Source organism: Lates calcarifer, linkage group LG16_LG22 (assembly GCF_001640805.2).
Source record: "Lates calcarifer isolate ASB-BC8 linkage group LG16_LG22, TLL_Latcal_v3, whole genome shotgun sequence".
NCBI classification, from domain to species: Eukaryota; Metazoa; Chordata; class Actinopteri; family Centropomidae; genus Lates; species Lates calcarifer.
In genome coordinates, this window is record NC_066848.1 from 20119606 (window position 1) to 20144645 (window position 25040).

The window sequence follows — 25040 nt, forward strand, 5'->3', positions numbered from 1 at the left end:
GATGAGGGGGTTGCCCTTTTTGCTCTGGCAAACCCTTTAACACACACACACACACACACACACATGTATTTATGCATGTATAGATTCAAACACACATAAAAAGACAAAAAAATCAGCTTTTTGTTGCTTTCTCACACCATACAGTAACAGCTTTAAACAGCTATTTAACTGTGAGGGGATTAGTTTATCACTCATCACCTTACCTAACATAGTATTCTCATAAGCACCTTCAGGGCAGGAATGTTTAGCCTTTATTCTGCCTCACCAGTCTGTATAAATGGTTGAAACATGGATTGGGGGGTTACAAATCATCTGTGTAAAGGGAGAGCCAGCACGGTGGGGCGGTTGTCTATCATAGTCAATCATAGTGCCATAAATTCTTGCTGCATCCTGGTCAGGAGACTGGCAATACTACAGGTTTAACCCTGACCAATCATCATTTACATGCTCGCATGTCATCAGGGAGGAGGGTCAAGAAATTGTAAACACGCTGTCCAGAGTGTGCCAAATCAAGGCAGGCAGTAATATAACCCTAAGAGACTGTTATGTCATCCTATTGGTCAACACAAAGGAACATGTTGTAGGAGATGTCACAATAGGCAGGAAAATACAAAAAATTCGGACATGTTAATTTTCTTGTTAGGGTGTATGTGGGCCATCCCAGATGCTACCTTGCTGTTCTTCGATTATGTCAGACTACGTCCATCCCAGCGATTACATTCTTTCAGTGGTGACAAAAATATTCAAATCCTTTTCATGAGTATCACGGAGTGAAACTAACGAACTGATTTAGGCAGCTGACAGTTTTTGTTCATGGAGTCTGTTAGTGATATATACTAATGTTTCTGATTGAACAAAAAGGAATTAATTCTTAAACACACTGTTCTTGCTCAATACTGCAACGATTCTGAAGATTTCTCTATCAATCATTTACAGCCAAAAACATGAGAAATAAGACCAGGTTCAAAAATACCAGAGTTATCCTTTAAAGTGCTAAAGTTTCTCCACTTTAATAATAAAGTGTTGTACATGTCATTGTCATCGTCATCATTGCCACAGTCATCATCATCATCTTGGTGTCCAGAGCAGCAGCTGCCCTGCTACAGGGTGAGGCAGGGCTATCTGGCTGCCGAACATCTCCGGCCTCCACTTCCAGTCAAAGAAACATCTCTCTGTTACAATCTGCTGTCCAGCAAAAAATCCACTTCATTACCATAACAATTTTAACTGCGAGGGTGGAAGCAAAGTGAGGTGGGAACAATTGTATTGTTTCTCCCCCCCACTACACACACACACTCTCTCTCTCTCTCTCTCTCTCCCTCTCTCCCTCCCTCTCTCTCTTTTTGTCATTGGCAGCCCACTCAGACCCCGGGTGATGATGACCCTTTCCGGGGGCGAGCCAGAAACCCAGAGGAGCGGGTAACTTCGTGGTCGGACAGACAAACGTCGGGCTGCGTCCACCTCAGGAAGCATCTCACATCCCTCTCTAGCTTACTCCTCTCTTTCTCTTTCTCCGTCCCTCTCTCTGGAGGACGAGGCCCGGTGGACGTCGTCTCGGTGGGACCCCCGACGGAGGAGAAGGAGAACTCCCCTTCACTGAGGGTTTCAAGTGAGTTTGATACATAAGAATGAAAATCCACTTTTCTTGTCTGTCAACTAGGCAGCCACAGAGGGTAAAACCCATAGACTAACTTCATATTTAGTTTTACAAGGAAAAGAACTGATTTTTGCTGATAAATATGTGTGTGTAGTATTGGTATTTATGTGTTTGTGTGTAGAGAATGATCTTGATTAAGTCCAAAAAATACTGCTGAAATACCCTGAGATTGTTGAAATCAGAGTCAAATATGATCAGTGTTCATAATGTTAGGCCTTTTGTCTCGTAAAGGACTACACCAGAAATATCGAACCAGTATTTCCAAGAGTTACATAATGCAGACATACAGTATAGTGATAATCAAACTTATTTGTGAAGGTTTTCTTCTCTGGTCTTCTGCTTTCAAATTCAGTCTGTAAAATATGTTTAGCAGTTTAGATTTTCTCCACATGTCCCTCTGTTATCAATGTTAAAGCTTGATTCTAGCTCTAAGATTTCTGACCTATGAAGATGCCAGGAGTCAGCAAAAGGCCTAGAGTTAGTTGTTAGTTGTGGACTTTTCATCATAGATGTTACTTTTATGGGAGATGATAGATTTTTGATTTACTGAGACATGAAACGATCAATTGATCAGTTGATCCACAAAAAAATCCAGCAGCCATTTTGATAACTGCTTCATCATTTCAGTCATTTTTTTAAAAAAGTAGGACTGCAGAGCAATCTCTGGTCCCAGCATCTTGAATATGAGCATTTGCTGCTCTTCTTTGTCTTATATAATAGTAAACTACATATCTGTAGGCTTTGGACTGTTTGTTGGATGGAGTGAAACATTTTAAGATGTCACTTTAGGCTCTGGGAAATTGGGATTCACATTTTTGCCACTTTCTGCCTTTACATAAGATTCATCTATAATGACAGCCCTAATTTGATTTTTTACAAGTTCATATGAATGTGTATAAATAATTTACATTCAGTGCATTTTCACTGAAACCCTATGTATTTCTGCTGAGTTGCTAAATTGAGATTTTGGCTGGTAGAAGCAGCTTTGATTAGAAATACATTCAAACAATAGCGCAACATGGAAATGGTAGGAAAGGCTTTAAAAACTAAATTACAATGAATGCATTGTGGTTGCAGCCTAATTGATGTTTCTGATGTCATATTCTTTATTTTTGTATGAACAACATTTCCTTTATTTTTGTGCCTATTTAAGTGACTCAGCCCATAATTCTATAATATGAAATGTTACATGTGGAGTTTCCTGTCATCTACCAGTTTGCAACTGAAGTGCAGCTACATCCTTCCATAGATAATTCTCAGTTTTTGTTCAATTTATGCTTTCAAAGCTGGACATGTCAGCTCCAGATTATCTACCTCAACACAACATGTCTTATTCCATCTCTGGTTCTTTGGTTTGATAAACGTTATAGAAGTGATTTGAAACTTGATCCTTCCTGAAGGCTAATTATCCTCATTTGATATGAGCTCTGAGAGTAACCGAGAACACATTCTGGGTCCCAGAGATAATGTTGAAGCCATTCACTGCGGCTCCACGGTCATTGATGTGCCTGTCTATTATCCGACACTCAGCAGTCAATACATTTCCCATGAATATGCAATCGCTTCTATTGATGGCTTGGTTAGTGGGTTTATCACCGAAACCTCCCAAACCCTGACTCATCCGCAGGCTGATGAAAAATTTAGTTCCAAAATGAGAAAACCCAGAAACACCTACGTGGCGTATTACGAAGCATACAATCATATCAGAATGATTTATGGTGCTTTGTTTTTTGTACAAACGCCCCTGTTATCTGCCTATCTAAACCAGGCCTGGAAATTCCCCTCACCAAATTAAACACCACCTACTGGTTTAACACAAGTTAAATTTTAAGGTACTTTCATACTAGAGTATGAGGTACTTTAAGGCCTTGCTGAATTACTTATTAAACATTTATCTGTACTAATTTGTAATATAACTCTCGATTTTCACCCAAAATTCCAACATGTGCTGCAGGATAAACTAGAACAAGTGTTTCCATCCGAAGTGAGTCATCATCCATTTAACAAACACCTACCATTCTGTCATGAATGTTAGCAGAAAATTCAGATGATTTATGGTGTTTATTTAGAGTCTGAGCATCTTTTGTCAAAAAAGAGATTCAACCTGACTGGGTCATACTTTTCAAAGGAGGGGGATCGCTTGTTCAGAAAGAGCTTTGGTGTATCTTCAGAGAACATCCAAACTTACAGATCACATGTGAAAAAGAGATCAAACTGTGCTGATCTATGTGGAGAAACTGGGATGTTACTGCAACAAAGAAGACATGATTAAAGAAATCTGGATAAAATTAAGTTTGAAATATCTAAAATTGACATTTTAAAATAATAAATGTGCAAATGGAAACTAAAATATATTCAAATGGAAAGTAAAATAATGCAGCAAAAGTGAGATAAATATCAACAAAGTTTGTTGAGGACTGAAGAGAGGCATCTCTGTAGATTTCTCTGTAGACTAAAATGCTTTTATGAATTTGGAGGGAGGTGTTTGTAATGACTGGATTACTATATGAAGCAGCTAGCAGCAGTTAGCATGAGGTAAATGGGGAAAAAAGTGCACTGGTGTGTCAATGAAGTGAGAAAACTTGAGTGCTCAAATTTCTTTATCTTTACCAAAGAAAAGCAGCCTATTGTTACTGCTGCTGTAATTTTGATGTTACAAAAGCGAGGTGTCTATATGAAGGTTCAAAGGTGACAACATTAGCTCGAACAGCAGATGATGACCGCATGAAACCTTCGACTTGGTGAAAGAAAGCCACAGAAAGCGGCAGTTTGGTTGTTTTTGTTGCTTTTCGGTGACGTTTGGTTGCAAAAATGGAAAAGAGGGCGGCAGGCGGTAAGCAGGCCGGCCGGCCCGATCTGAGCGTCGTTTGGGGATGAAGACAAAGATCCATATTAACAAAAACCACAGATGACAGATGATTAATCGGCGTGGTGGGGTCTGCCGAGCCGCCGGACCCCCGGCTGACACCTCGAGCCACCAAACACAAAACCAAAAAACCCCCAGAGCCTCAGCGGCCTGGAGGAGCGTGGGCGAAGGGTGGAAGCAGGGCACCGTCCCCACGGAGCTGTGTGTGTGTGTGTGTGTGTGTGTGATGTGACGTGAGGAAAAAGAAAGATTTGTGTGTGTGTGGGTTTGTGTGTGTGTGTGTGTGTTCGACAGATACTGACAGAGAAAGTGTGTGTTGGTGTGTGTACATTTGTTACATAGATTCACTAAGTGTGTCAGTGTGTGTGTGTGTGAGAGAGAGAAAGAGAAAGAGTTACACTGAGAAAAAGTAAAAGTGTGTACTTGTGTGTGTGTGTGCATGTGTGCATGTGTGTGTGGGTGTGTGTTTGAGTTAAAGCGCCAGAAAGAGTGTGTGTTTCCTAAGTGTGTGCATGTGTTTTCTGAGTCTGTTCATTGCAGTGTGTGTGTGTATGTGTGTGTGTGTGTGTGTGTGTGTGTGTGTGTGTGTGTGTGCATGTGTGTGTGCGCGTGCATGGTCCAACCAAACCCCCATCTGCCACAGGGTGGGCGGTTCGCCACACAACGACAATACACACCAACATTTTTGTAACTGTGGGCGTTCAAAAGGCTCGGAGAGCTGCAGTCCTCCTGCTCACTCTGTTCGTCTCCACAGCTCAGTGATCCAGCAGAAGGCTTCAGCTTCATCAACTTTCTAATCACCACATTAACAAATCAAACAGACACACTTTAAATATGTTCTGTTTGCACTCCAAATATCTAGGCACATTCAGTCTTTTCCATCCTGACTGTTTTTCCTGCTTGATACCAGAGTAAAGCTCACGAGGAGCCCAAAATCCTCTGGGCATATTTTTTTGTGTAAAAATGGAAATTTAGACCTGAAGCTGTTACTAAAGAAAACGTCCATAGGTCATCAAAATCTTTAAGATTCATCCTCTGGAGACCATGAATATTGGTAACTGCTGAGGAACTCCACTGCTTTTACACATCAGTGTGTATTCCAGGTGTTCCAGTGGTGGGAAGTAACTAAGTACATTTACTTAAGCATTCTACTCAAGTGGGAGAGACTATTTTATGACACTTTCTAATCCTGCTGATGCTTTAGTAAAGTTTAAACCCAACAGCAACTACAAGAGCTGAAACAATTAGGTGATTGACAAAACAATAATTGCCAACTATTCTATTCATCCTTTAAGTAATTTTTCATGTAAAATGAGAATGATTTCATGGATTCATTTTTTTATATGTGAGGATTTGTTGTTTTTACATTTAATATGATTAATTATTTTGGCTTGAACTATTGTTTGGACAAAACAACCACTGTGAAGGTGTCAGTTTGGTCTCGGGGTAATTGTGGCAGCATTTCTCACAATTTTCAGATTTTTTACAAACCAAACAACTGACTAATTAAATGATAAAATGATAGGGGATTAATTTAATAATGAAAATAAATATATATTACAGCCAATTTAGTCCAGTTTCATTTTTGGATTAGACTTTACTCTGCACCACAGTGCTGGATGGACTAATGGTTTGGTTATGCAGCTATCATGGGCCCTGTTCATATCTGGCATTAATATGCTTCTTGGATGATCCAGTCACAGATGGACAGCTCGAGTGTGAATGCACCAAAGATGCATTGAGAATGTTTCGAGATTGACCACAAGTGGTCTGAGCAATTAAATCTCTTGACCGCATATGGCCACAATCATTAAGCAGTGTGTATACGAACATGTCAACACACTGGAGGACTAAATATGTACCCATTTATTTGGTTCTCAAATAGCATAAGCTGCCTTTGTCTACAATGTCTCAAAATTTCAAAAATCCCATAGAGATATATTGCAAATGTGTCAAACGTGAGGTTTGATTTGCCTGGAACGCACTAAACTTAAATGTTTTGTTTTCTTCTTCTTTTTTCATTTCCACCAGACTAAGCCACAGATCTTTGCAAACAGAAACAATGCACATGGTTATTTGTAGACAGATGCCTGGTGTGATCTGACACACTTACGGCTGCCCACTTGTAACCACGTCACCCAAGACGCATGTTAATGCCAGCTCTGAGCGGGGCCATGGATTCATAATTGATACACTAGTTTCTAAAACTTAATTGTTGTTACAACAGTTAGTCAGTGATATTTCATTTGTGCTCATTTCAGACATGTCCGTGCGGCCCAGCCCGCCCTCACAATATCCTCTGTGTTCTAACACAAGTTTGCATTTTCTGTAATTTACCAAGAAAAACCTAACACAGTCTATTCAGTTCAGTAAAGTCAGATATTCACAGTACAGTTAGATCAAGCTTTTGGTCAGTTTTGCTCTTTGCACTTCTATTTAAAGGCCCAAAAATCTATTCTCACATTCAGTTTCTTACTGTGAGCGTCGACGCCCTTCATGACTTATGTTCTGCTGAAGTTCACACAGTTTTGCAGCATATGAATCAATGTTTCTTGACAGTTTTGGACCTGTTTGTTTTCATTGTCAGCGCAGTCAATCAAGTCAAAACAAACCACACCCATACGGTACTAAAAAAGCAAAGCAGTAGTATTAGTATTAGTATTAGTATTAGTTAGTAGTTCCAAGCTAAAGCTTTATTGATTATTTAGTCATAGTTATTGAAATATGTAATATATTAAGATTTAAAACCAAGGTTTATGGGACTTTAAAGAATACTGACGTTGGTTGAGTTTACACAGTCCACTTCTTGTAAAACCAGAATTTATACAGCATTTGTCCATATTTGAATTTCCTCTAAGACCAGGTTGCAACGTCTGAAAGCTTCCAGTTTTTCTTGTTCCCACATGAGTTAACAGTTTACACATGGAGGCGATTTCTGGATTGGTTACTTTACAGAGCTTCAAATACACAAGAGACAAATGAAAAAAATGAACCCAAGAGTCAAATTATCAGTAAATTGTTTTCTGATAAACATAAGCAACAGGGATCTCTATCCACTTTGATGCGTTTATGTGTTTCAGCTGTGTGATGACTTGTCTTGTGTGTTTCCCTGCTTTTTGCCCAGTGCATGCTGGGATAGACGCCACAGACCACACATCCTGTGAGCATGAAAATGAACTAACAGGTTTACTGAAGTTGAGAATTGAGAAACAGTTAGGGTCTGGGTTTCTTTCCTGTCGGCTGCTTTAGAAATGACTGATCCACAGAAGAGCGATGGCAGTGAAAAACTTCAACCTTTACCTGATTGGCTGTCAAGCTCACTATTCACCATAAAAGATCACAAATTCCAAAAGAATATGAAACATTTACATTAAATAGAATGAATGAGAAATGTCTATATATTTAAACCATCAAACTGCAGATAACATTACACTTTTTCCCCACATTGTTTTTGGGTAGGTTGTTGATGCTAGAGATCTCAGTTCACATCAGTTCCATGATGTATGTAATGGACTCTTTGGACAAAAACATTGGTTTTAATAGGCCTGTGTCTTTTCTTTGAATTTTATGAATAATTTGAGTTTTTTGTAGAGCACACCCATGTCTGAAGTCTGTCCTCTGAATCCTGAAATATCTGCAGCTGCATGTCTCTCTCTAAAAGCACATGTGCCTCTTCCTCAAAGACTAAATTATAAATGCATGATTTTCTCCAGTCCAGTTTTTTTTTTTTTTTTTTTTTAAACAAGACCAACCAGCCTCTGAGGGAAATGAATTAAACGATTATTCTTTCACTAATCACCCCATCTATCTCAACGACCCAATCAGGGCAGTAATCAGTTCCTGACAAGGCAGGAGAGAAAACAAATGGGTCTATGGAGTCAGTGTGTGGGCTCATCTGGCACAAAGACAACATAATGTAACACAAATTTACCCGGATACCAGCCATATAAGCAGACAGGGATCTTCTCACCTCACCGCCGGAGAATCCATTTATGGAGAGAGTGTGACCGGAATTCCGAATGATGGGACCTTTTCTTTTTCCTGTACAGGAGGCGAGAGCGGCGTGAAGCGCGCGCTGATGTTTGCGATAGGTGTGAAAATAAAATCCACAAAATTCAGATCCGTGAGACTTTTGCAATTATTTAAACCCAAACGTGTCACTTTAAGTGTTTCCACGTTTCGTCACGACAAGCTCCACCAGACCTATTTCTGGAGTTCCCTCTGTTTCTCTCTCTCGCTCTCTTTTTTTTTTTTTTTCAAATCCCAAGTCCATATTTGGTAAATGACGTAACGGGACACCCAGAGATTCCCTTTATAACCATACTGCACCATCCAGGAGCTATTTACAAGAGATGAGAGGCGGAACAGACAAAATGAAGGAAAATATTCATAATGTTTGAGAATCGGTCAGGCTGCAAATTGGAGAAACCGACTCGAATATATAATTAGCCGAAATCTCCATCTCAGAGACAGAATGACCGCTAAACTAGTTGATGAGGTTTCTGCGTCTCTCAGCAGGATTGTAGATGGTATTCCTAAAGATATGTACACAGCGGAGGGGGGGCTGTCTTCACAGACCTCGATTGTTTTTAAAGAAGAGGCTGTAGGGGAGGAAGAACATGAAGGGAAACCTGATGAGGATGAAGGCGGTAAGAGTTTGTGTCATTTGCTCTGGAGCGGTTTGGGTGAAAAGTGAGGAAATTGTTTTTGAATGCACCATAATGGTCTAGGTAATAGAGTCGTGTTGGGCGTGCGATGCATCAGCTTTAAAGATGAACTGTGTTTCCATTCATTCTAACCGGCTGTATTTTGGTGTATTTTCCAGGAAATCTTCTGTTCGACGAGAAGAGCGCACCTGTGCTGCCTCTGCAGGGCGACTTGGCGCAGTACGTGGCAACTTTACGCACGCACCCCGTGGCGTTCACCGGCAAGTTCTCGGTGGATTCCAGAGGCGCGGGAGGACCGTGGACACCGGGGGACGTCATCAACGTGGTCAGCGCTGACATCGCCACCCCGGGTCCGGCCGCCTTGTCAGGATCGCCTCCGGCTTCTCCCGATATTTACGCAGGAGGAGGAGGAGGAGGAGGAGGAGGAGAGGTAGTGGACGCGGGGGACGGCACCATGGCGCACGGCCCGCCGGACATCAGCCACATGTACGCGCCCCCTCACCCGCACCCGCACCCGCACACCCACACCCACCCACACCCGGCCCCTTCCTACTCCTGCAGCGGGGACATGTACCAAGACCAGTCGGCGGGGGGTTACCTGGCGACGTCCACGTGCGCCGTGGCCTACCACCCGCCTCCGACCTACAACTCAGCGCCCAAACCGACCGTTGACGGCGCCGCGCTGCTCTCCATCATGCCCGAGTACGGGGGCTTCTACCAGCAGAGCTGCCAGAGAGACATCCAGACGGCTTTCCCGGAGAGGAAATCCCTCCCGTACGCGCTGGACTCCCTCAGGGTGCCCCCGCCTCTCACGCCTCTCAACACCATCAGGAACTTTACGCTCGGCGCGCCCTCGCCGGCCTCCGACGGTCCGATGGCCGCTGCTTTCCCCAGCCACCAGAACCTCCCTCTCAGGCCGATCTTGAGACCCAGGAAGTATCCGAACCGGCCGAGCAAGACGCCCGTCCACCAGAGGCCCTACCCATGCCCGGCGGAGAGCTGCGACCGCAGGTTCTCTCGGTCGGACGAGCTGAGCCGGCACCTGCGCATCCACACGGGCCACAAACCCTTCCAGTGCCGCATCTGCATGAGGAACTTCAGCCGCAGCGACCACCTGACCACCCACATCCGCACGCACACCGGGGAGAAACCCTTCTCCTGCGACCAGTGCGGGAGGAAGTTCGCCCGGAGCGACGAGAGGAGGAGGCACATGAAGATTCACCTGAGGCAGAAGGAGAAAAAATCCTCTGCGTCCTAATCCTCACCGCGCACGACCCCGATGCTGCTGAATGTAAACTTTTCTCAATTTGAACACGAGCTGTACGGGCTCCCGCCACACTCCGCCTGTCAACAGAGCCCAAACTTTATCATTTAGTTCACTGTTCTCAGAAAAGTGGAGGGAAACTCTTCCGAAGCCATATCTGCAAAATCAGGGAGAATCAAAACCCCCATGATGCGTTTGGACATTTCTTCATTATTTATCACATTAACTAAAACACAATTCCTCACTCGTCAATCACTGCTCCAGATTATTAACAGAAATTGTAAAGGGATTTTGGTTTATAATATAAAGCAGATGGTGTGTCAGTGTGTTTTCAGAATGTGTGCCAGATTGTGCCCAACTGCTACAGTTTCCTTTAGTGCTCTGTGGCAAGGCATTTTGTGTCTACACTCTGTGCTTCATGCTCTCAGGGATTCAATTACAATTCAGGCTGCAAAGATGAGACCAGAATCCTGCAAGTTAACTGAATCTGTGCGCTGCAGGACAGTTTACTGCTGCTGCTGCTGCTGCTGCTGCTGCACAGCCCCCAAGTTGTGGGTGGTTTCTTGGTTTCAACTGCAGTTAGATGCACAAAATCTATTTTGAGAAAAATATAAAAAGTCACACCAGTATTCGAGGGGATTTTTTGACCCTCACTTAATTCTTTGAAAACAGCTTCACTTGAATGGCCCGTTCACCAAATCAAAATCACTGAAAACTACAATACACAGAATTTCTCCGCATTTGGTTTCTAGTAAGGAAAATCTATCAGATTACATCCAAGAATATACTGAAGTTCTAGATTGCCGCATTTTGAAGATTTTCTAGTAACATACAAACTGATGCAATTCAGTGATTACATTCCAACATGTATTAGCATGAAGTTCTAGAGCTTGCAACATATTTGACAAGATTATGCTTTAATGCAGTAACAGGAAAGGAGGGGCCAAGGTGATGTCAGAGTGTCCCAAAGAGGTGGTGTGACATCACAAATTAGGCCGTGGCTAACGTGTGAAACTGAGATTTTCATTGGCTAAAAGCAGCAAAATGAAGCCTTTTTTAAACCTGGTTTTGTATCATATTAGACATTTACTTACATGCATGAAGAAGAGTTGATACTGGTTTATACATTATTACAAACAACACGTGTTACTTTGTTGGGATTTTATGAGACTGTAGCCTGATCATCTGTTACTTTCTGGATAGATTTTTATTTTTGGAATGTTTTCAGGTGTATGCACAGACATGTTGATACTTGTAAAGACCTGACCAGCATTTCTACCTGATGAATGTGTGATAAACAGAGAGAAGAGAGATAGAGACACTGGACAAATAAAAGTTCTGTTTTTGTGTTTAAAATTTTTATGCAAATAAGTCGAGCACTAAAGCTTTTATTCTGCTGGACTGATGCTTCTTGTCGATGCAAATAAATGTTTTGTTCAGTTGGTGAGGCTGCTCATTGTTGCTACTCTTTCATTTAGATCAGTTTGGCATACGTTGTTAACAAAACAATCTCACCTGATTTTATCTGCTGGAGCTCTTCCTCATATAACGTGGTCTTCAACAGCCATTCTCTAATCTTCATCTGCTGATAACGATAATGTGATAAGATCAAAAGAATGAGAAAAGCTGCTATTTTCAGTAAGTATTTAAAGGTGCTATATGTGAGTTTTTGCTATTGCTGCATATTAGCATAATTAGTTTAAACACTGCAAGTTCAGCAACAGTTTAAGCAAAAAAGGCAACTCTGATCAACACTCTTGCTTCTATTTCTATGACGTTTCTTCTACTGACATTAGCATATTAACCTGCTAACCCTGGCCCGTCCTGTCTCATGATACCACTTTGGAATAGTTCTAAACAGCTGTTAATGCTACCGTTTGCTATGCAGTGACAGCAAAAACTTCCATATTGCACCTTTAAAATATTTTACATGGCCAAAAAATGTGGACACCCTAGCCAAACCACTTTAGTGTGTTTTGGGTTTGTGTCCATTTTCCCTGGTTAGCTCCAATGAAGGGGAATCTTAATGCTTCAGTTACATTTTACAGACTTGTGTTCCTCCAGCAGTTTGGTGTGAATGTAACTGATGGTTCTGATTCCTCCGAACTTGGATGACCACTATCACTGATTTTATTGTTCACCTTCCAATTTTGACACACTTCCATGGGTCACGATGCCATCGACCACTGCCTGCCAGACTAAAACTATTGGTGACCATGCTATGGCTATCTGCTTTATTTGATTAATTAGCATGAGAAGACTTAAGAAATGCAAAAAAATCATGTTGTGAGTCACTCATTAATTTACTCTTATTTTCATGTTAAGCTAATGCCAGTGACACTCATCATATCCTGCAGATGTGATGAGTGCAGTTAAAGCTTTCCAAGAGAGGGGGATGCATTAGTCTGTCTGAATCACTGGTTGGCTTCTAATGTGAAACAGCTGCAGCATGACCAGGAAGATCATAAAATAGGATGGCAGCTTCTGTTGAAATTATGGTTCAAATATAAAGCAATTACATAAAATAAAGGCCAAATTGCGTGGTGAAAAGCCTGCTGTCCATAGAGAAGAAAGACACAACAAATCATACAAATGTGGATAACTGAGCACACAACAGAAAACGGACTCAAGTGGTCAATTTGTGTGACTCACAGGGATACACAACCTACATTTACTCACGACGCTCTTCTCTGTATAAACCTGCAGAGGAGTTAACACGCATCTTTGCAGAAATGTACTTGCTGCATTAACATTTTGAGTCTAATTGAGTTGTAAAAATGTCACATTCACATGATTTTTTTTTTTTTTTCCAATTTAACTTCAGCCTCAGGTCATGACAGTTTTTAACACACACTGGCATCTCAGTCATACACAGCATTGCTTGGAAATGCAAAAGTTTTATTGCAAGTACGAAAAAGGTTTAGGTCTGCAACTTGATTCAAAACCCGTCGAAGAGATCGAGTTGCTTTGCTGAACTCTTTTTTTTTTTTTGTAATTTCAACAACAGCTCATCACACTTGGAAGTGAATGAAGCAGACGTGCTTAGGCAAAATAAACAGCACATTTTATATGAACACACAGAAAATCTTCATTACAGGCAAAATACTTTGATACATTTACTGTTCATTTAACACCAACTAGGAGAATCTGATTCTAGACTCAGGCCTGATTTAAAGAGCTAATTATAAGAGCTGTATCGTCTACATTCCCACAGTGACTCAACTACAGCACATTAGTCTCATTCACTGTTCTCAAATGGATTTTTTTTTCCCCCTCATTTCTGAGATAAGATTCATCCAAAATGCATCATTTGACATTTCAGACAGTCTCATTCTCCAACACTTTATGAGCAGAGGTCTTTATATGACTATAAGTGCTTTACTTGTTTCAGAATAAGCATCATTTTTCAATAGTGCATACTGTATATAATTTTTTTGAATGAAATCTCCAACATGAACTGTGATGTTACTTTACAGCTGAGTGCTGATTTTAAGTAGCAGAGTATTTGTTCAGCAGTTTCTTTCGCCTCAGTCATGAGCTGCTGAGCTGCAAATAATCACAATTTTCACTCTATAAACTTTATCATAAACCCAACCCTCAGATTCACCCTGCATTTCTGATTACATCCAACCTCAAACTGACAAAAACATTTTTATGACTCTTATTCTGTAATCACACTGATATTCTCTTTCCTCTCTTCCTCTTTGTCCTCATGTGGCAAAGACAGTCAGAGTCTGTGCTAAGAAGCCTTAATTAGTGCACATCTGTCAAACAATCTCCTAAAATCAGTCGGCGGTACAAATCACAAACACAGACCTGAGGATCAAACTTTTCTAAAAAGAAGGCAGTCTACAGTTCGTATAGTCCTACATCACGACGCGAGAGAACCTGCAGTTTTAGAGAGCTTTCACGTCTCCAGAAGCGACCTGAAGGTTCACGCGGTTTCTTCATCTGACAAAACAAACATCACAAAGCCTGAAGCAGGAAGACAATCAAAACACATCGACACAGTCCCTCTGTGGTCCCGGGCAACTTCAACAGAGACAGCTCAGCTCAGGTCGACTCAGCTTCGGACAGATTTGCTTTTAATGCTGCATTCAAGATGCGGTCAGAAGTCTGGAATTCCCAGGAAGTAGATTATATCTCCAGACATTATGTTTCAGTGTTGTAAAAATGCATGCCTCATGCAACAGCTAATATGTGGAATAAATATAGTAGTAATAAGTGCACATTTTAAATAAATATTATCGGCAAGTACTTCCTTTAGACTGAAGTTCATGCAATACTGAAAGCTGAAATGTAGTGTATTTAAAGGTCATTAAAAGGATTGCTGTGAGATGTCGAGGTTCTTTCTCTAATCTCCATTGTGGAATCGAAAACTTGAAACAATCACTTCGACCAAGATGCAAGCAGCAAATTCAAACTTCTGAACTTTTCTGGAACGCAGCATTAGCACCCTGCACATCATCAATCTGTCATTTCTTGGCATTACTCATGCAAAAATAACTTTCAGGGTCTTATTATAGCACACTGCTCGCGTCATTCCTGACTCCAATTTTGGTGATTTTCAGTTTTCCCTTTAGGCTGATGGATGGCTGCTTATTGGACGTCAAAATTCCACATTTAATCAACCTTAATTCAGGACAGAAAACTGCTGAGGACTGTTGCCTTCAAAGGACAGTAAGGAGATACGTTCAGGTGACCTCAGCAGGAATCAAATCTCTGACTTGTAGATAATCATGAATATTCTGCCACATACTGATGACCCTGAACTCTTAAGGACAGTCTTGTGGATCCTCTCTGACTGTAGTTACAGCTGTCAATCAACACAGGGACAGACATGTCTTCTCGGACAATGTCTAGGATATTTTTAAAAATCCATCACCACATAAGAGAAAGACATCAATGCTGAAATGGACGTGGGTAACATCAGAAAACTGAGGATTATGGAGCAAATCCATCATGTAAAAGTGATTTAATTCCCTTTCGGGGGGGTTAAACTAATATCTGAAATGTTTCCTATAGTATCTCCATAGGACCAGGAAGCGCATTGAGAGCAAGATGAGGGGAAATTACTCAATGACCTGCTTTGCCAGCAATAATATCCTTACTGATACAGCGAGGGATCACAGTACTAACAGGCTGTTGTTACTGTGTTTCCCCTGCTGCACTGCAAGCAGCACCTAACAATGAGGTAACCTAATTTTGTGCTGTAAGTAAAGGAAAATCTATTCTGCAGTGTGACATTCTTGGTCGTAAATAAGGCCCAAAGTTGACCCTCTGGTTTACCTCTAGCCTGGACTGGCTCACATGCCCCCTGACAAACGGAAGATTTAGAGTGACCCTTTATTTAGCTCAATTTTGCCCAACCATGTCCAGAAGCCCCGGTCTTGTGCCACTATAAGGTCTATAAACCAGACCAGTCCGAGAAAAGAAGACATTTTGCGGCCGGCTGCAGATGGATCAGAGGCAGACCTCCGGGCCCGGGTACGGTTCCCCTCCGCACCAGAAATCCGGAGGCTGTGAGATCTCCATGAGCCAGACCTCCTTCTCCTTCTGCTCCTTCTGCTCTGTGTTTTTAACCTCCGCTTCTGTCAGAACCCTGTAATAGTGACAGTCTCTGCCGTCGTCCGGGTCGTATGGCGGGGCCAGGATGTCCATGAACGCCGTCGGGCCGTCCACTGCGTCGATCTGGTGGAGGTTGTCCCGGTCAGGGGAGAGGACGCACGGGCCGCTCTCCTCTGTGTACTCCCCGGTGGAGCGGAGCACGGAGCGCCGCAGAGCGCCCATCTGGGCCGGGGGAAGCGAAGGCGCAGCCTGCGTGCTGCCGGATGGTCGCTCCAGCCTGTCGAAGCAGCTGATCCTGACCTTGCCGTACATGACTTTGAGCACGCCGTGCATCCCCGGGTGGTCGTGCAGGGGGATGGACGCGCCGCTCTTCAGCAGGAACACCCCCATGCTGAAGTGGTCCGTCTCGCAGATGTGCATATAGGTGACCGGGGGCGCCCCGTGGTGGTACGGGAGCGCAGGGGGCACGCCGGGCGTGCTGTCGTCGGCTCTCCGCGGGACGAGCTTCAGGTCCGCCGCTCGCACTTCCGTCATCAGGCTCTTCAGTTTGCCGTGGTTCTCCAGGAAAGACTTACCGGCATCCTCGCCGACCCGGGGCGGGCTCCTGAAGGTAACAAGAGCCTGCCGAGCTATTCTCTGAACGATGGAGGTCATGTTGCTGTCGCCTGGCATCATACCGGAGCGAGGAACGACGCTGCCCGGTCTACACTTGTCGTTCCTTAACGGTAGCACTGTGGCTAGCGCCAAAGGTCGTCTATTAGCACGATGACTCACTCCGCTGACTTCTTCCTCCTCGGATTTTAGGCCCTGTGGATGGTATGTAGTATGACCTCTGAGAGTCTCATGATTTCATAAGAAATTTGTGAAAAAAAATACATATTTTTCATCACTTAACGTATGAAAAATTACATACAATATAAAGTCAGTGAGGGTGAAAATCTGATAAAAGCCTGAATAAAAACAACAAACATCAAAATAACTAAACCTTCATCCTAAAAGACTGAGAAAGAAAAAAGAAATCTATGGTTTTAACCCTTCATATCCAAACCTAAGTGTAAATAAAAATCTGTCCATTATGTGCACTGCTCTCTGGGTTGTTGTGGTCTATGTTAGCATACAGACTGGTGTGTAAATGGACAGACTCATGGATGGATTACAGAACATGGTTTTACAGAGAAGTAAAACCAGAAAAAAGACACAAAGTGACACACAAAACAACTACAAAGAGACATAAAAAAAAAGACCATAAAGACACACAAGTGAGGATAGATGCAAAATGATGACATAGATGGGTAAAATGAAGAAAAAGATGTGTAGATTACGAGAGAGAGAGAGAGCGAGACACTACACAATCAGCCATTCTGTGGGTCTTACTCCTATGGAGGATGGGGGCTTTAAACATGTTGGTGCCCAGAGGCCTAATGTCTGTCCAACAGAAAAATATACAAAAATAAGAAAATGTCACAAAATAATTTAAATGTAATTTTAACAAAAAATGAATTACTTATATTTTTATTTAAGGAGGACTTATCTCGCTTTCTTTATTTAATGCCTCGCACTTTAAGATGACACTGTGGTAGACCGAGATGAGGGCAGAGTGAGACCTCACCTCTTTTTTCCTTCTCTTCGGTCAGCTTAACACGGCGTTCATTGCCCATTCGGTACGATCTGTTCTCAGCTCCTTCACGTGTTCATTCATTCGTGTTTTTTCCTCATGAACACATGAGGATTTGTATATAGGGAAAGAACTCAAAGAGTAAATGGCAACGTGAGTGTGTGGAGGTGATTTTCAGGCGGGATCTGACTCAGAATCGCTCAGTCTTATTGACTTCAGTACCCCATTTTCGCACAACTGTCAAACACGTCCGCACCAGACTGCACTTTACATTTTACACCTCGTGCATTGTGGGATATGTAGTCAGTTCGGCGATAACGGCTACGCTTAGTAACACGAAACAACGTTTAATTCGATCATTGACAAAAAAGACTAGTTCTTGTTGTCACATTCCGTCATACAATCATAATTCTCCTACTCTGAATCAATTATTTTATTTCAAATTCAACTAATTGCCAAGAAGATGCACTACATTACCCAGCATGCCACAGAATATTTAACTTTTAATGATCTTTGTCCCCAGTTATTCAAATGCAGCCAACAAATGTAAGGTATCAGCTGCACTGACTGTGAAGGGAAAAGTCAACAACAGAGCTGAAACACAAAGGCTCTGTGTAGTGTGGCCTACATTTAAGCTGTCTATCAGTCAACATACACATAAACGTTTTAAAAATCTGACTACAAAAACTTACAATACATAATGAGTAGAAACACTGAAATAATAAAAAGCAAATGATATTTGTATAGAATATTAACCCTATTATAACCATTATTAACGTGTAAGAACTTGAGCTGGCATCAACTTTATTATAACTACACATGAGTATTAGTGTTAATATTGCCCATAGACTTTGCATTACCCAGGCTCTGGGAAAGTTTTACAAACAGAAAACCTCCATGAACTAAAAAATCATAACATAAAGAATTATGATTGATCTATTTTATGGTTGATGGTGTCCTGTCAATGGTTTTATAGATGTCTCTTTTACAAAACTTTCACATAACGTTTTGGCAGCAAGGCTTTGTACATCGATTAACTGCGGGCAGATACAGTCAGCGCCGTGGCATAATGAATGGGGATGTTCATTCATTCATCTATCACCTATACCGCTTATCGAGGCAGAGTACAGCTTGGACAGATCGCCAGTCTATCACAGAGCTAACATATATAGAGACAAACAACCACTCACACTCACATTCACACCTACGGACAATAAGCTGCATGTGTTTGGACTGTGGGAGGAAGCTGGAGTACCCGGAGAGAATCCACAGTGGCACAGGGAGTGAATGTGGATGTCAATCACAATATCACTGCCACTCTAAAATGTAGCTAATACATAGGGAGAGATTTCAGACACAGCCTCAGTCTTTAATTTGATACAAGGAAGGATTCTGGACTTGTAGTTGACATCTCCCCTAAGAGTGGTACGAACAAATGGATTCCAATTTTTAGTGAGGCAGATTTTTTTTTTTAACCTCAGTTTCTTATTGTTTGTACTGTCCTCAACCAGGAAAGTTTTACATCTATCCAAGGGTTGAAATGATCCAACAGATGGTCACATGACACGGTCGACGTCTGTGAAAAATGAACAGCATTGTCTCGGCGCACACAGTGGAACCCCAGAATAATCCCACCCAGAAGTGGATGTCATCTTCATGCATCACATTTTGGAATGTGGCTCGGCTGTTTGGTGTCAGCAGGTCATGTGACAGCTTTTCCATCACACTGATCCAGCTGGAGGGTCAGCAAAAATAAAACACTAACGAAAAACAGTAAGATTTTTTGTTTCATCGTGAATAAGAAACACAGTCAAGCCTGCACTATATCAACAATGACTCATGTATCTGAGCGTGACTCACTTGTGGCATCCGCGTTCGGCATTTCATTATAAAGATGTAGGCAGTTAATTTGGACGTCTTTCTACTGGGAAACACCCACCCACACACACACACACACACACACACACACACCACACACACACACACACACACACACACACACACGCTCATAAAAAGAAAGAGATGACAGCCTACTTTATGGAAATTCATCTCAATAAAGACACTTGTTTGGTGGAATTTGTCGGCCTATTAACAGATTTATTTGTGTTTATTGCGGAGAGAAACAGGAAGCAGTGGGTGGGAGAGGACTGTTCAGACCTGGTGTTTTGTTTCCAGATCCAAGTGACCACTTTTGATCAGATTTTGCGTCCCTCTCCTCAATTGATTTCATCAAAAAACATAGTGTCCCACATGGTTATCTTACAGCTGAACTTCAGATTTCTCCCTACACTGTTACATGTATATGTTGCATATGATCAGGCTGTACAGTAACTGTGTTTACATTGATTCATCAGTGTTGTGGTACAGAGCAACAATGAGCTACATACAAATGGAGTTACGCCCAGGAAACTTAAAGCATTATTCTTCTGTATCTTGTTACTGAGTAAGCGATGTGCAGTCATTGTGTTTATGCTCATTCATGCATACAGAGTGGTGATAGCGGCAAGCAGACGGTCAGCAGACTACTGAGAGTCTTTTCTTTAACTTCCTCAGTGTTGTCTGTCCTTTCTTTGTGGTGATTTTGTGTCTTATTGTAGTTCACATGTCTCTTTGTGGTCGGTTTGTGTCTCTGTGGTTGTTTTGCATCTCTTTGGGGGGCGTTTGCATCTGTTTGTGGTTGTTTTTTGTCTCTTTGTAGTTTGTGTCTTTGCAGTCGATTTGGTGGTTTTGTATCTCTTTGTAGTCAGTTTGTGTCTCTTTGTTATCATTAACTTCCTTAATGTTGTCATTAGCAACATGTATATGCCACATGGCATTTCCATCGATGCCGTGGCCCTGATACATGACGACATGTAGGAAGCGCACATCAAAGTGCACAGCAAACCTTATCACCAGTCGAGAACATCAAAGAAATCATCAAGAAAAAAAAACCCTCACGCAATTCTCAGGTTCTACCATATCTGCACATGACATCAATAATATGGTTAAGATTAAGGAAAGATTACTGCAGAAACATTATGGTCAAGGTACAAGGTTAGGCAACCACTTATTGTGGTTAGGGCATAGTATATATGGAATAAATTGAAGAAATTCACAAATTATTAACTTCATGAAACCAATTAAAAGTGTTTTGAAAGTGAGAAGAGACAGATGAAATTTGTTCCAAATTGAAGCAGCAGATATGACATATTTTGACTTCTAGTTGGTGAAATAGTTCAAACCCCCCCAAACACTGGATCATGAACGTCCCAAAATGCAACATCACTGTGGTACCATTAGGTTTATTTTCACAAACTTGACAAAGCTCCTTTAGAGCCTCAGGAGGCCTCATACAGCTCTTTTCATTGGCTGAGTTATACTCTTCATGACTAGTGAAGCTGATTTTGATGTGTTAAATCCTGTTTAAGTAATTGGAGAGTAAGGATCATTAAGTTTGCGGGCACAAACTACTTATTCGAGGGAACAACTAATGAAAACCTCACCACCCCTCTTGCGATCACATCATCGACGTGGTGTGGTGTGAACAGAGCCGGATTTGAAACCAGAATGTAATAGTTCCTCCTGTCACTGAGCCACCAGGTTGCCCTTATGTTGACTTTTTAATACCCACAATAAAAATATAATTTGAGTCTGTGTGAGTGAACTTGTAGTGATCATGAGGACACAAACAGCCCCATCCGTGGAGATGTCACCCGCTCCCACGCAGCTCACCTCCTCACTTCCCTTTCAGCTCCAAAGTCCTCAGCCTGTGTCTCGTGAAATCAGTTTGACACCCACCTACTCACAATGTGACACGCAGGCATCGTTTGTACGCCAAAAATACTCCTTGGTGTGTTTTGCGGTCAGGGCGTGACGTCGCACTTCTCCTGAAGCAACATGTTGTTTTTATTAGTAGGAAGTGAAGGCAGGCTGAAAATAGACGCCGTGATTCAGAGCCCGGACGGTTTTAGCCCTGATGTCGAGCCAAACTGTGGAAGCCCTGCGTAGGTCGTCCTCCAAATCAAATAAACAGGATGAATTATTATGCTGCAACAGGCTGTCGCTGTCTGACCAAACTGCACACACACATATACACACACAAAGCCTTGTATATTTATAACACAACAGTAAACAGCAGAATGACTGTATGTTGTTGTGTGTAGACTACAGACTCTTCTGAGGTCTGCTGTCATGTAAGTCGTCTCACTGGCACAGAGGGTTTTGTTGCGGTGTGCTCTACATGAAGTCCACTTAAATTAATAGAGTTGTGAAGCTGAAGGAGCTGCTGACGTGAAACTGGTGGAGTCATTACGAGAAAGATCAACAACAGTGTGAGAAAATATCTGGGCCTCTGAGTAAAAAGTCAAAGGAACAAGACAGAGAGCATAAAATTGAAGGAAAGATGTTATCTACAACTCCCAGGATGCATTTTCACTGAGAAACATCCAACCACAGAGTTTAAATGTTGTGCTGTGGTCTCCACTACTATGAGCTGAAGCTAAACATTGCATTTTTTGGGCATGTCCAGATTGTATCTCAATTGATTTTAGAAAGTCTGGACAGAAAAAAAAAAAAAAAAACACATAAAATGTGATTTTTGGAAATGGGATCTAAACCACGTGGGCAGTGGAACAGTGGTTAGTACTGTTGCCTCACAGCAAGAAGTGTTCTGGGTTCGAAACCTGGTTTGCGTGGGGCTTTTCTGTGTGGAGTTTGCATATTCTCCCTGTGCCTGCATGGGTTCTCTCCGGGTACTCCAGCTTCCTCCCACAGTCCAAACACATGTACGTTAGGTTAACTGGTGACTCTAAATTGCCTGTAGGTGTGAATGTGAGTGTTTGTCTATAAATGTCAGACATATTATAGCCTGGCGATCTGTCCAGGGTGTATCCCGCCTCTCTCCCAGTGTCAGCTGGGACTGGCTCTTAAGGATAAGCGGTATAGATGATGGATGTTTGAATAGATCCAAACCACATTTGGAGGTGGACTGTGATTCCAATCGGATCTCCACAGATGGGTCTCCGTCTTGCAAATCGGATTTCAAAGTCACTTGTATCCTGACACGCTACATCAAATCTAGAGAGATGGTACGTAGTTACTAGTGTTTACATTGTAACTACAGCAAACCATGCAGAATGGTTGGTGATGTCTGGACACAAATCCAGTGAAGCTGAATTTCCTCTCTCTCTACTTGCTCTCCACTTTACACAGCAGCATTATATCTCTTGATAACCACAGCGCTGTACTGCAGGGATCACAAATATGTGTTTGTATAAGCTAAATATGGCTAATCTGAGGTTTGCGTGCCATTGTTCCTCAGACACTTCATCTTGAGTGGATCCAAATGTGTTTTGTGACAGAGGCTTTGGTCCACAGGGTATAGACAGGAAACTGGATCTGGAGGCCAAAGAATTCCACAGGGAACCTTTACATGCAGCCACTGACATCACACAAAACCCTGGGTTCTAAAATGAAGAGAGTTAACTCCAGAAACCAGGCTGTTGACCCACTAATTGCATCAGCATTAGTGGCTTTACTGTACGTTCTGCGCAGAGCCTGGTGGAAATCTTGTAATAAATACTGTGATTAATCTAAAAACCGCCAAAAAACCTCTACACACAGCTTCCCCAGTGGTGTTTGGGTAAAACTGGCCTTGTGCAGCCTCTGCACAACAAACAAGAGCTCAGCTTTGTGCCTGATTTTCGTGTCAGCTGTGTGTCTCTGCTTGCAGAAGTCTGTTATCTGTCGCCCACATGGCCTCAGACTGTAGCCGGCCTGCAGGGTGACAATCTGTAGATGCTCACACTGATACGGCTGCGTGACGGGTTTCAGAAAACATTTTTTTGCTCTGCTGAGATTGTCCAACGTCAAAGCGATGATTTCACGGCCAGAGCGTGCGGGCCGAGAGCGTTGTGTGAGCCACCACGGTGACGTCAAAGCGTGGCGTTATCGTGTTTACTCTCTCCATGAAAGATCAACACCAGCCTGCAGTATTTATTGACATGCTGTGATGCAGTTAGGAAGCATAACATAACAAGCCATTTAACATTCTGTTGTGGCCTCAAGTTCATCACTAGGTCAAAAAAGAAACAAGGAAAAAAGGCAAAAATGAAAACATGTTTGCCACTTGGTGGACAAGATGACAGCTGCTGATAGGAGAGGACTCTGTCATGGAGGCAAAACTCATCACACCTAGAATTCAATTTCAGTGTTAACCCTGTGTAACCTTGTTCAAGAGGGTATCATCTGTACTGAATGATTTTACAACTTAAAGGTGATAAACTGTTCTAGAATCAGTGTAAAGTGGACAGAGGCAGTTGACATGTATCTACAGTAGAGATTACCAGATTGTGATTACATATTCACCATCTCAAACATCTGGGCCTGTATTTATCAAACTGCTGAAAATAAAAAAATTTGGACTGAAAAATAAAAGCAAAAATCCTTCTCTTTTACTCACAAACTATTCATCAAACTTCTTACTTAAAAATTACTCTCAAATGTCAGAGAGCTGCAGAGTCTATGAAGTTGCAAGAGCCAAACGTTGATGAAATATTTAGATCTTTTAAATCATTTAATGACATTTGCACAGAGTTTCAAATCCCCAGATCACACTTCTTTAAGTATTTGCAGGTGCGTCATATTATTGGTTCCCTGCTCAAAAAGTGACAATGCTGATTAGACTCCACTGAGTTGGAACAACTTATTAACTCTGCCACTTCAGTTAAGGGCAAAATTTCCCACTCAGAAAAATCTAGCTGCTCACTGCCCCAGTTCTTATCGATCTTTGAAAATAACTTGGGAACAAGACCACGGCCTCACTGTCAGTGATGGAGAGGTGGCATGCCTGTGCAATAAACTGACCTCCCCACCACTAGGTAAACAGACTAATTATAGATTCTTATATACATTTTATTTAACCTCAGTGAAGGTTAATAAATTTGACCATACAGTCTCATCTCTGTATAGAAAGTGTAATAATGAACCTGGAACATTAAGCATTTATTTTGAAATTGTAAGGTTGTTTCTTTTGAAAGAAGATCCAATTTTGAACTCTGATATGGTCAACAGCTTTCTCCTTTTTCTCCTGAAAAAACAAATGCATTTATAATGCTTATCTATTTTGCAAAAAAAAAAAAAAAGTATTCTTGCAGCATGGATTTCTCAATCAGAGCCCACCCTGGTGCAGTGGTTGGAGCAGATAATTGAATTTCTATCACAAAAGGAAATTACAAGTGAACGACAATTGAGACTGCAATGTTTTCAGTCCACATGTTCTTCAGTATTGGATTATATAGAGAGTTAAAAATAATATTTTCACAACAAATCGAAATCTGTCCACAGGTTGGTATGGTAGGATGCATTTATCCATTTATTCTTTTTAATGTTATTATTACTGTTTTTCTGTTAATTAAAAAAAAAAC

The 25040-nt window shown here is 41.8% G+C and overlaps 2 protein-coding genes across 2 annotated transcripts; one reads left to right on the top strand and one right to left on the bottom strand.

Annotated features, from left to right (window-relative positions):
* The first annotated feature begins 8277 nt into the window (after positions 1-8277).
* On the top strand, positions 8278-11158 carry LOC108872891 (early growth response protein 2b). The gene is made up of 2 exons (XM_018660790.2): positions 8278-9172; positions 9349-11158. Exons 1-2 carry the CDS (start codon positions 8998-9000, stop codon positions 10446-10448), a joined length of 1275 nt encoding a protein of 424 aa, XP_018516306.1. The 5' UTR covers positions 8278-8997; the 3' UTR covers positions 10449-11158.
* Positions 11159-13331: 2173 nt separating this feature from the next.
* adob (2-aminoethanethiol (cysteamine) dioxygenase b) lies at positions 13332-16712 on the bottom strand. The gene has a single exon (XM_018660792.2). It carries the CDS (start codon positions 16695-16697, stop codon positions 15918-15920), a length of 780 nt encoding a protein of 259 aa, XP_018516308.1. The 5' UTR covers positions 16698-16712; the 3' UTR covers positions 13332-15917.
* Positions 16713-25040: the final 8328 nt, after the last annotated feature.